The sequence below is a fragment of the Perognathus longimembris genome, chromosome 11 (genome assembly GCF_023159225.1).
Source record: "Perognathus longimembris pacificus isolate PPM17 chromosome 11, ASM2315922v1, whole genome shotgun sequence".
In the NCBI taxonomy this organism is placed as follows: Eukaryota; Metazoa; Chordata; class Mammalia; order Rodentia; family Heteromyidae; genus Perognathus; species Perognathus longimembris.
In genome coordinates this window covers 59,154,916-59,167,343 of record NC_063171.1, presented here as the reverse complement: position 1 = coordinate 59,167,343, position 12,428 = coordinate 59,154,916, and the positions used below count along the sequence as shown (strand labels likewise).

The window sequence follows — 12,428 nt, the reverse complement described above, 5'->3', positions numbered from 1 at the left end:
CTTGACAAATGCTCATTTGTGCATTTAAATTTTGTCCCTTCCAGTATGCTTCTTGGCAGGGCACTTTTACTCACTAGTACTGAGTTCTAAAGAAACTAGTGGACAGGGCTGGGAATATGGCCTAGTGGCAAGAGTGCTTGCCTCCTACACATGAAGCTCTTGGTTCGATTCCCCAGCACCACATATATGGAAAATGGCCAGAAGGGGCGCTGTGGCTCAGGTGGCAGAGTGCTAGCCTTGAGCGGGAAGAAGCCAGGGATGGTGCTCAGGCCCTGAGTCCAAGGCCCAGGACTGGCCAAAAAAAAAAAAAAGAAAGAAAGAAACTAGTGGACAGATGTACCGTGTGGAAGCAGAAAACTTACAGGACTATTTTGCATTGTCCTGATTTTGCTTGTATTTCTTGACCTTGCTAAAGACTACAGTCTTAAACTTAAGTCTCCCATATCTATAGGTGGTGACAATGATCCCCCATTAAAGAGGAGCTTAGCACAGAGGCTTGGGAAGAAAGTGGAGGTGCCAGACACTAACCCTGACAAAACACAAAAGAAAGGTAAGTTTGTTCTAACATTTATTCTAACACTATGTGTGTCTGTTAGAAGCATGACACTTGGGTTTTTTTTAAGTTAACTGAAGTTCATCATTCTTTTGTTGATGCAAATTAGGTTAATCTTTTAATTTGTATTATTATTTGACAGCCATTTGAGTGTCTGCTCTGCTAGATTCTGACTAGACACTGTTGAATAAAGTTAACACCATCCTACCTCTCAAGAGCTTAATAATAGACTCCCGGCAGGTAGGAAATCTTACAGGTGTTGTGGTAAGTTCTGTGATAGAGAAAGCACACAGTGCTATGGAAACATATAGGAAGGACACCAAACCTTTTCATTGGTGAGGGATGCATTTTTGGTTTCTGATCTAAGTAGGTTTTTGTTTGTTTATTGCCAGTCCTGGGCTTTGGACTCAGGGCCTGAGCACTGTCCCTGGCTTCTTTTGGCTCAAGGCTAGCACTCTGCCACTTGAGCCACGGTGCCACTTCTGGCTGCTTTCTACATATGTGGTGCTGGGGAATCAAACCCAGGGCTTCATGTATATGAGGCGAGCACTCTTGCCACTAGACCATATTCCCAGCCCCTCTAAATAGGTTTGGTTTTTGTTTGTTCTTCTGAGCTTTTCAGAGTACTCTAGAGAATCTATGTTTCACCTAAGTGTGTTCTGTAGAGAAGAAAAGAGATTTAAAGATTAAAACACAAAGCAAAACCATTTACATGCCAGGTGTAGTGTAATTGGGTAAACTGGCTGGTGCCTGTGATCCCAATTTGAACTATTCAAGAGAATGCGGACCATAGGGTTGTGAGTTCAGACTGGATGTGGCAAAGTTAAGAAGAGACTATGTCAGAACACATTGAGCTGAAAGGTTGCTCAAGAGGTAGGTGGTATTTTTGCTGGGTGTGAGAGGAGCCCTGGATTCTCACTTTGGTACCACAAAAGGAAAAAGAGCTGGGCACCAGTGGCACCTGTAATCCTAGCTACTCAAGCAGCTGAGATCTGAGGACAAGGTGTGAAGTCAGCTGGAGCAGGAAAGTCCATGAGATACTTGCCTCTAGTTAACCACCACAAAACTCGAAGTGGCACTGTGGTTCAAAGTGGTAGATGGAGCCCTAGCCTTGAGTGCAAAAGCTTAGGGACACAACTGACCAAAATAAAAATAAAAGGAAGAAATATAGTCTAATTTATGAACTTAAAAAAATACTTGGAGAGCTGGGAATATGGCCTAATGGCAAGAATGCTTGCCTTATATACATGAAACCCTGGGTTTGATTCCCCAGCAGCACATATATGTAGAAAACGGCCAGAAGGGGCGCTGTGGTTCAAGTGGCAGAGTGCTAGCCTTGAGCAAAAAGAAGCCAGGGACAGTGCTCAGGCCCTGAGTGCAAGCCCCAGGACTGACAAAAAAACAACAAAAAACACTTCGATCAACAAAAAGTCTCTTATTTGCTTTTTTTTTAAATTTAATTTTATTGTCAAGGTGATATACAGAGGGGTTATAGTTACTTACATAAGGTAGTGAGTACATTTCTTGTTGTACTTGGTACCCCCCTCCCTCAGTTTCCTCCCACTTTTTTTTTGCCAGTCCTGGGGCTTGGACTCAGGGCCTGAGCACTGTCCCTGACTTTTTGCTCAGGGCTAGCACTCTGCCACTTAAGCCACAGCACCACTTCTGGCTGTTTTCTGTATATGTGGTGCTGGGGAATTGAACCCAGAGCTTCATGTATGGGAGGCAAGCACTCTTGCCACTAGGCCATATTCCCAGCCCTCTCCCACTTTTTTCCCCCAAAAAAGTCTCTTTTCTAACCTTTGTACTTTGATTTTTTTCTTTCTGTTCATAGTTCAAGTTTCCAAGTCTCTAAAGGAACGTTTAGGCATGTCAGCTGGTTCAAACAGCGAGGAGACAACAGGTATTTCAGTCTGGTATTATTTTCCTTAATGTCTATTCTGTTTTTCAATTTGCCTACTACACTTAGGTTTTGTGGCTTTGGTTCTTTGTGAGTTCTCTTGGTTTTAACTATTGATAGGTACTTGCTGGTCCTTTCTTGTAATTAGGGCAAAACTTATTCATCATAGTTTATAGGACATCCAACAAAAAGGAATTAAATAAAAATTATGATTGCTATGTGCTAAAGTAACTGCTCAAGTAAAATAATATGCTCTTAATATGTTCTAATAGTTTAGGAGTATAGATCAGTGCTCAGCTACATAAGGCCCCAAGTTCAGTCCTCCACATAAAAAGAAGTCATTGGGAGGTTGGAAGCTTGGCTCAAGTGGTGGGGTGTCTGCCAATGAGTGTACAGCATCAGATAGTAAGTTCGAGTCCCAGTCTCATTGGCTTGGTGTCTGTGTCTCACACCAGTAATCCTAACTATTCAGAAGTCTGAGAGCTAAGGGATCATGGTTCACAGCCAGCCCATACAGGAAAGTCTGTAAGACTCTTATCTCTATCTACCAGAAAGCCAGTGTCGAACTGTTGCTCAAGTAGTAGAGTGCTAACCTTGAGCAAAAACACTTAGGAACAGTGCCCAGGCCTTGAGTTCAAGATTTGCTAATAGGTCACAAATGTAAAAATCATGAATTCTTACTTTAGGCCTATCAGTTTGAAAGAAATTAATATTATAAGAAGTAGAAGAACTTTGGCTCAAAGTGGTAGAGTGCTGACCTTGAACATAAAAGGTCAGGGACAGTGCCTAGGCCCTGAGTTCAAGCTACACAACTAACAAAAAAAAGACAAAACAAGAAAACTATCTCTTTAGCTGGGCACCAGTGGCTTGTGCCTATAATCCTAGCTACTCAGGAGGCTGAGATCAGAGGATCACTGTTCAAAGCCAGCTCAGGCAGGAAAGTCTGTGAGACTCTTTTATTTTTAATTAATCACCAAAAAAGTCAAAAGTAGAGATGTGTATCAAAAATGGACAGTACAGTACCTAAGCCCTAAGCTTCGACCAGCACCAAAAAGTCATTTTTTAAAGTTGTTTTCTGAACAATAATAATGGTTTTTAATTGCATGGTATCAAGGCTAGCACTCTACCACTTGAGCCACAGCACCACTTCCAGCTTTATGCTGGTTAATTGGAGATAAGAATCGTACCAACTTTTTTGTCCAGGCTGGCTTCAAACCACATCCTCAGATCTCAGCCTCCTGAGTAGCTAGGATTTAAGACGTGAGCCACAGTACTCCGCTTTCTTCAATTTTGTAGGCTCTACCTTCATTCTGATAGTCAATGCTGTGCAGAATGTTTTTAGTTTAATACAGTCCTACATTTTAGTTATTTCCTGAGTTACAGGCATCTTGTTCAGAAACTTGTTGCCTATTATATTTTCATGTATTTTCTCATAACAGTTCTGAAGTTTCAGGTTTGACATTAAAGTCCTTAATCCATTTTGAGTTAGTTTTTGGTTTTTGTGCAGTGAGATCAAGGGTAAGAGGGTGTCTGTTTTCAGTTTTCTACATGTGGACATCCAGGTTTCCCAGCACTATTTGTTAAGAGGCTAACATTTCTAAAACATGGGTTTGGGGCACCTTTTTTTGAAAATCGGTGGCTGTTGTTGTGTGAGTTTGTATCTGTTCGATTCCATTGGTCTTTGTGTTTGGTTTTGTGCCAGTACCTTGCTGTTTTTGTTACTATGGCCCTGTAATAATATTTGAAGTCAGGTTTTGTGATACCTCTCCATTGCTTTTTTTGCTCAGTATTGGTTGGGTTATTTGCCATCCTTTGTCTTGCCGTGATTTTTTTTTTCTAGTTCTTTGTAGTCTGTCTTTGGGTTTTGAGGAAGACTGCATTGAACCTGTAGATTGCTTTCAGTAGTATAGCCACTTTTACAACATTAAATATTTCTGCTAATCCCTGAGCATAGGAGGCTTTTCCATTTTCTGTCTTCATTTCCTTCAGGCTTCGATAGTTTTTTTATTGTAGGGGTCTTTTACCTCCTTGGTTAGGTTTATTGCTTGCAGCTATTATGAATATGATTGTTTTCTGATTTGTTACCCTTTCTCTTCTAATTCATGGAGTGGTATGACGTTTCTAGACTGTTGCCTTACACTGTTTTATACCTTTGTGTTTAGTCTGTATTGGAAACTTTCCCTTTTCCAGTCCTGCGGCTTGAACTCTGGTCCTGGGCTCTGTCCCTGAGCTGCTTTTGCTCAAAGTGAGCTCTCTACCACTTGAGGCAATTTCCAGGGGTTTTTTTGAGTAGTTTATTGGAGGTAAGAGTCTCATGGAGTTTCCTACCTGGGCTGGCTTCAAACCACAATCCTCAGATCTTAGCCTCCTGAGTAACTAGGATTACTGGAAGCTTTTATTCATTGATTATAGACATATCATGCCACCTTCTGGGCCTTCCCAATTTTTTTCCTATCTTATCACCCTTTACTGCTTTAAATACCACTGAAATATACCTTCTGCCAGTTCCTAGACAATAGTGACCATTCTTGCTGTATGCTACCATAGCATCATGCATCTTTTTCAAGGCAGTTTTAGGGTTTGTTTCTGTTGGTACTAGGGCTTGAACTCAGGGCCTTGAGCTTACTGGACTTGATTGTTGAGCTGGTGGTCTACCCCTTGAGTCATGCCTTCAGCCTGACTTATTGCTGGTTATTTTAGAGATAATAGTCACACAGGGGCTGGGGATATGGCCTAGTGGCAAGAGTGCTTGCCTCATATACATGAGGCCCTGGGTTCAATTCCCCAGCACCACATATACAGAAAATGGCCAGAAGTGGCGCTGTGGCTCAAGTGGCAGAGTGCTAGCCTTGAGCAAAAAAAAAAAAAAAAAAAAAGAAGCCAGGGACAGCGCTCAGGCTCTGAGTCCAAGCCCCAGGACTGGCAAAAAAAAAAAAAGTCTCACAGACTTTTTTCCCTGTCTGGCTTCGAACTATGATCCTCTCGATCTTTAGTTAGGATTACAGGTGTGAGTGAGCTATTAGCACCTGACTTCAAAGCTGTTTTTAATCCTATTATAGACTTTATTAGATATAGTATATTATTATAAACTTTATTATAGCTTGTTTAGTTATTGATCTGTTAGACTGTAGACTACATGTGGGCATTGTTGATATTTTGCTTACCATTAGATCTCTACCAATAGATGTCCAGCTCATAAGTTCATATCTGTTAGTGAATGGAAGAATTTTATTTCTATCTTATCATAGATAAGATTTATAACATTTTTAACATTTCCAACTTGGAAATGTTTTTCCTATTCATTAAGAACAAGCTTCTGAATAGAAATGCAGGTGATCAGTTTTGTCTCGTTAGAGTTTTAGGAAACCAAGTATAGTAGTAGTAGTCTACAGTAGAGCGTGAAGCTGTGTAATGGAGCACTTTACTGGCCCTCCTAAGGCTCCAAGCCCTACTGGTCTGTTAGAAGAATAGAACCATCATAACTCCTATTATAATGATGTTTCTTCCCCAAACAGAGAGAGTTAGTAAAGCTGGTGAAATCCATGTTAAAACATTAGAAGAAATTCTTCTTGAAAGAGCCAGTCAAAAACGTGGAGAACTACAAACTAAGCTCAAGACAGAAGGGCCTTCAAAAGCTGATGATTCTACTTCAGGAACAAGAAGCTCCTCCGCTGTCCGAATTAAAACTTTCTCTGAGGTCCTAGCTGAAAAAAAGCATCGGCAGCAGGAAACAGAGAGACAAAAATGCAAAAAGGATGCAACTTGCATCAAACTAAAGACTGACACTGACGGAAAAAAGCCAGTGGTTTTGCCACAGGTGGTTGTCAGCACAGGACAATCGGAGGAGGTTGCAGGGAGAGCACGGTCCATGCAGGAGGTGCACATTAAGACACTGGAGGAGATTAAGCTGGAGAAGGCACTGAGGGCGCAACAGAACTCGGAGAGCAGTGCCAGCTCCCCACCTCTACCGGAGGCCACCTCCACAGCCAGGCGTCTGCTCCGAATCACCAAAAGAACAGGTCTGTACTACCACTGCCCCGGGGAACTTTTCAAAGGACTTTGTAAGCACAGCCTTCTTAGGGGTTCTTTGAGAATTTCTTTACTCATCACTTGGGAACCACTGGATTCCCTAATGTGGTTTCTTAACAGCAGCACTCTACACTGTGCATGGTGCCCTTGAGATCCCACAGGACCAGTAGGCTTTACCTACAGTTTTGTCCCATTTTTTTTTTTTTTGGTTTGGTTTTTTTTTTTTGCCAATCCTGGGGCTTGAACTCAGGGCCTGAGCACTGTCCCTGGCTTCTTTTTGCTCAAGGCTAGCACTCTGCCACTTGAGCCACAGCGCCACTTCTGGCTTTTTCTATATATGTGGTGCTGAGGAATCGAACCCAGGGCTTCATGTATATGTATATGAGACGAGCACTTTAGCACTAGGCCATATGCCCAGCCCCAACATTTTTTTTTTTTTTTTTTTTTTGGCCAGTCCTGGGCCTTGGACTCAGGGCCTGAGCACTGTCCCTGGCTTCTTCCCGCTCAAGGCTAGCACTCTGCCACTTGAGCCACAGCGCCGCTTCTGGCCATTTTCTGTATATGTGGTGCTGGGGAACTGAACCTAGGGCCTCATGTATCCGAGGCAGGCACTCTTGCCACTAGGCTATATCCCCAGCCCCCAACATTTTTTTTTGTCACTACTCTGAGCACAAGAAAGTCTATGTCACTTATCCTCATGAAGTGTAGTCTACATGAAATAATTTGATGTCTCTCATTGCAAGTATAGGTACAAAAGAAGAGAAGAGACTTCAGGAAGGAAGTGAAGCTGCTTCTCAGAGCAGTGTGACTGTGGCAGAGGCTAATGAGGTGAGTTAAGATCACGGTGTAGTGTTCATGACAAAGGAAAGCTAAGTGAATGGTAAAAGGTGCCTTTTAACTGTAAGCTAAGTGTCTGTTAAACCTTTCCCTGATCAGTAAATAGTCTTTCTCTGTTTTTGAGGTTTTTGTTGCAGGGATTTTGCTGTGCTTTGTTTTTGTTTTGTTAGGGGTGTGTGTGAGAGTGAGAGGGAGGTGGGGAAGAGAGAAAAGGACTGACCATGATCCTCCCTAATGCTGGTTATGCGTGTGATCAGCATTATACTTAGACAGCTCAGCAGTGTTTCTCTGTGTTCGTTGCCTTCCTAATTTTTTTAAATTAAAAGTTATATTTTTTTAAACTTAGATTTCCCCTGCCTTTATACATAATGCTATACATCACACACAGAACTTTCTATTTTTAAAGAATAAATAAGTGTCACCATGGTCCAAGTAGAAGAGCTCTAGCCTTGAGCTGAAGAGTGCTCAAGGACAGTGCCCAGGCCCTGAGTTCAAGCCCCACGATGACAAAAAGGAAAAGAAAAAAACAAAAACTCAGCTATTTATTTGGCTGCGAATGTGGCTTAGCAACAGTGCTCGCCTAGCATGCATGAAGCCCTGGGTTCGATTCCTCAGCACCACATAAACAGAAAAAGGCAGAAGTGGCACTATGGCTCAAGAGGTAGAGTGCTAGCCTTGAGCACAAAGAAGCTAGGGACAGTGCTCAGGTCCTGAGTTCAAGCCCCAGGAGTGGCATGCGTTAAATAAATAAATAAATAAATAAATAAATAAATAAATAGTATGGTAGCACGTGCCTGTGATCCTAGTACTCTGGAGGCTGAGCTAGGAGAATCTCAAGACTGAGGCCAGCCTGAGCTATACAACAAGACCCTGTCTCCAAAAGAAAAAAAACAAAAAAAGTAAATCACACATGTTGGCACAACCATAATTCCAGCACTTAGGAGGTTGAAGCAAGGGGGCAAAAGGATTGTTAAGGATTTGCGGGGATATGCAACAAAATCTTTCAAAAAAAACAAGAAGGAGGGGCTGGGGATTTAGCTCAGCAGAAGAGCCCCTGCCTGGCCAGCGCAAGGCCCCGAGTTTGGTCCTCAGCTCTGGGGGGAAATATATCTAAAAAAGAAGGAAAACTTAAAAAAATTACAACCCTTCTAGTCTACAACTTAGATGTATATAGCTGCTATTAGTTTTTTCATGGGTTTCTGTCAAGCTTGTTTTTATATATGCACTGTGTGACTCCTTTTCATGTTTAAAACAATTGAGAGTTTTGCTTTTTAACTTTCCCATCTTTGTGGACATTTAGATTTCTTTCACAGTACAAATCAGCATGAGTATCTTTGCACACATCTTTGCTGAGGGTCATGGTTGTATATCCTGTGGAGTCTGGATTGTTTTCATGACATGCACCTTTGATTCTCATCTGTATATGGCAGCATACTTTCTACTTAATTTCTCCCATGATCTGGTAAAGTGATAATCCCAGATTGTTGCAAGATACTGGACTTCAGTTCTGTCATTTAAATGTGTCTACAGGCACCAGATGACTCCACTGGAGTTCCGGCCAAGAGATGTGAGACCCTGAGAGAGAAACTCGTGCAGAAACAGCAGGAGAGGGGAGCCTCACACCAGGAGAAGTCTGTCCTCACGCCCCTCCGGGGCGATGTCGCCTCTTGCAATACCCACATGGAGAAGCCAGTGCTCACTGCTGCGGTAGGCATCGGCCGGCACCTGACCAAGCGGTTTCCCACAAAGCCATCCCAGAAAGGGGAGGTAGAAACCTCTGGGATTGGGGACTCCATATTGAATGTGAAATGCGCAGCACAGACCTTGGAGAAAAGGGGTAAAGGTGAGTGTTCCGCAGTTAGGTGGAGTTTTACTCATTTGGTGACTGCTTACATTTGCCTCTCTTTTTTTTGTGGGGCGGGAGCGGAACCTGGGGTTTGAACTCATGCCGTGCCTCACTTAACTCAGCTAGCACTCTGGCACTGGAGGCATGCCTCCAACTGCCTATTTTTTGCTATTACTGGGGGTTAAATTCAAGGCTTTTTATTCAGGGATGATGCTCTACCACTTGAGCCACACCTCTACTTTCAGCTTTTTGCTAGCTAATTAGAGATGAGAGTCTCTAGGATATGTGTTAGCATGAGCTTCCTTTGAACTATGATTCTCATATCAGCTTCCTGAGTACCTAGGATTACAAGTATGAGCCACCAGTAACCAGTTCCAGTAACATTTCTGATAGGATTATACGAAGATGAAACTAGATGAGTTTCTCAGAACTTAAAATTGCTGTTACAAAAGCTTTGTCTACAGTTTACAAATGTGTCAATCAGAATGCTTGACTCAGTGGGAGCAATGGCTTGACTCCGGTTACAATAACCGTAATTCTTTGTGGTATTTTCATTCAGTCTTTGTACAGTATTAATAGAAACTGTGTAAGTTTCATTCGTTTTTTGTGTTTGGGTTTTTGGTTTTTTTGCCAGTCCTGGGCTTGGACTCGGCAGTCCTGAGCTGAGCACTGTCCCTGGCTTCTTTCTGCTCAAGGCTAGCACTCTACCACTTGAGCCACGGCGCCACTTCTGGCCGCTTTCTATATTATGTGGTCCTGGGGAATCGAACCCAGGGCTTTCTCCAAGGCAAGCACTCTTGCCACTAGGCCATATTCCCAGCTTCATTTGGGTATCAAAATACCTTCAGATCTAAATACCTTCAGATCCTCTATTATGGGTTCTTAGTTGCTCAATTTTATAATTTTTTACTCCCAGAGTAAGTCACATCGGTGTGTAAAAATCATGACCTCTCACTTATAGGGCTATCAGTTTAAAAGAAATTAACCTAATTTTTTATGAAGGAAAAGGAGCCAGGTGTGCTGGTGTCTCCTTCCTGTACTCCTAGCTACTGTGGAGACTGAGATCTGGTGATCACAGTTCAAGCCAGCTCAAGCAGGAAAGTCTTAACCACCAAAAAAGCCAAAAATGGAGCTTTGGCCTGAGGGGTTGAGTGCTAATAGCCTTGAGAAGAAAAAGCTCAGGAACCTGAGCCCAGGCCCTGAGTTGAAGCCCCACAACCAGCACTAAAATAAAATAAAAAATACAAAAGCTTTGTCTGGAACTGGGGCTATATATTTCTGGAACTTGCTGTATAGCCCAAACAAACTTTTGGTCCTCCTGCCTCAGCTTCTCAAGGGCTGGTGTTACAGGAATGTGAAGCTTTCCCTCTGGTTTTGAAGAAGAACGTATAAAAGGGGAACACATTCAAGAGCCATCTGAGAGGCTGAATGTGTATTATAGATGGTAACCACATGTAGTGGATCATTTTCTGTCCGCGTTTTTGGGGGAGTGTGTGTGTGCACATGTGCACAACTGAAGCTTGAACTCAGGACCTGGGCACTGTCCCTGAGCTTTATTGTTCAAGGCCTAGGGCTCTACCACTTGAGCCACAGCTCCACTTCCAGATTTTGAGTGCTGAATTGGAGATAAGAGTCACACAGGCTTTACTGCTGGGCTGGCTCTGAACTGCAATCCTCAGATCTCAGCCTCCTGAGTAGCTAGGATGACAGACTTGAGTCCCCCAGCTTTGAGTTTTTATTTTTCCTATATTTCTATATTTTAAAAATGGCTATTAATCAGATATATTTTGTCTTCTGTAGCTAAACCCAAAGTAAACGTGAAGCCATCTGTAGTCAAAGTTACTTCACCTCCCAAGCTGGCGCCGAAACGCAAGGCAGCAGAGGTCCACCCTGCCGTCATTGCCGCCGTGAAGCCGCTCACCTCAAGCAGCGTCCTGCAGGAGAGTCCAGCCAAGAAAGCAGCCGTGGTAAGAAGCAGCTCTGCCTCACGTGAGGAAAGAGCTCTTTTTTGACTGCATATATCTGTGTGTGCCAGTTGCTGCCATTTCCTAAGTATTTTGGTTGCTTAGATTGTTAGTATGTTCTTCCCGTGAGCCTTTGTGAAACATTGTGTGTGCTTACATGCACATATGTGCACATGCATGTACAAGTACTAATACTAGGGCTTGAACTCAAGGCCTGAGCACTATCCCTAAGCTTTTGTGCACAAAGCTCTAGACACCACTCGACCACTTGAGCCACAGCTACACTGAGTCTTGTGCCCAAGTTAGCTTTGAACTGCAGTCCTCAGAACTCAGCCTTCTGAGTAGCTAGGTTATAGGCATGAGCCACGGGCACCCAGCAGGAACAGCGGGGGTTTTTTTGTTTGTTTTTTTGGCCAGTCCTGGGCCTTGGACTCAGGGCCTGAGCACTGTCCCTGGCTTCTTTTTGCTCAAGGCTAGCACTCTGCCACTGAGCCACAGTGCCCCTCTGGCCATTTTCTATATATGTGGTGCTGGGGAATTGAACCCAGGGCTTCATGTATACAAGGCAAGCACTCTTGCCACTAGGCCAATCCCCAGCCCAGGAACAGCGTTTTTTAAAGCTGAGATTTGGAGCTGGGTGCTGGTGACACATCATAGCTACTCAAGAGACTGAGATCTGAGGATCACAGTTTGAAACCAGCCTAGGTAGACAGTTTAAGAAGCTTTTTTTTTGGCCAGTCCTGGGACTCAGGGCCTGGGTGCTGTCCCTGAATTCTTTTTGCTCGAGGCTAGCACTCTACCTGTTGTGCCACTGCACCACTTCAGCTTTTTCTTGTTCATGTGGTGCTGAGGAATCAAACCCAGGTAGAGTATTAGGGAAGCACTGTACCACTAAGCCACATTCCCAACCCCAAGAAACTTATGTATCAGATTAAACAGCAAAAACTGAAAGGAGCTGTGGCTCAGGTAGCAGAATACCAGCCTTGAGCAAAAAAAGCTAAGAGCACCAAGCATCCAAGCCAGTATCAGTACAAAGAAAAAAAGCCAAGCTTTTGGTAGCAAGATACTTTGCTTCCTTACATACTCAACCTTTGGATAACTTGTTTTTTTTATTTCCAAGCTTAAAACATTATAGTCTCTGGACCTGAAAATATAGCTCAATGTTAAGAGTACTTGCCTAGCATATGCAACGCCCTGGGTTCTATTTTCAGCACACACAGAAAAAAGATAGCCATGATTTTAAGAAGATGGCAGCAAAAGAAAATGAGTATGTTTAAATGAGAAGCCCAAGTCTTGCAC

The 12,428-nt window shown here is 43.1% G+C and overlaps 1 protein-coding gene and 1 long non-coding RNA gene across 2 annotated transcripts in view; both read left to right on the top strand.

Moving 5' to 3' along the window:
• The window catches only part of Zc3h11a (zinc finger CCCH-type containing 11A), a 42,564-nt gene that overhangs the window by 27,594 nt on the left and 2,542 nt on the right, over positions 1-12,428 (top strand). Inside the window, exons 11-16 of the mRNA XM_048357172.1 lie at positions 452-550; positions 2,388-2,456; positions 5,969-6,472; positions 7,231-7,310; positions 8,850-9,162; positions 10,966-11,132. Of these exons, the coding sequence (XP_048213129.1) occupies positions 452-550; positions 2,388-2,456; positions 5,969-6,472; positions 7,231-7,310; positions 8,850-9,162; positions 10,966-11,132 (1,232 nt within the window). The remainder of the gene's footprint in view (positions 1-451; positions 551-2,387; positions 2,457-5,968; positions 6,473-7,230; positions 7,311-8,849; positions 9,163-10,965; positions 11,133-12,428) is intronic.
• Positions 561-1,492, top strand: LOC125359433. The gene is made up of 2 exons (XR_007212554.1): positions 561-923; positions 1,142-1,492. It is a non-coding gene; the product is annotated as an uncharacterized LOC125359433 (long non-coding RNA).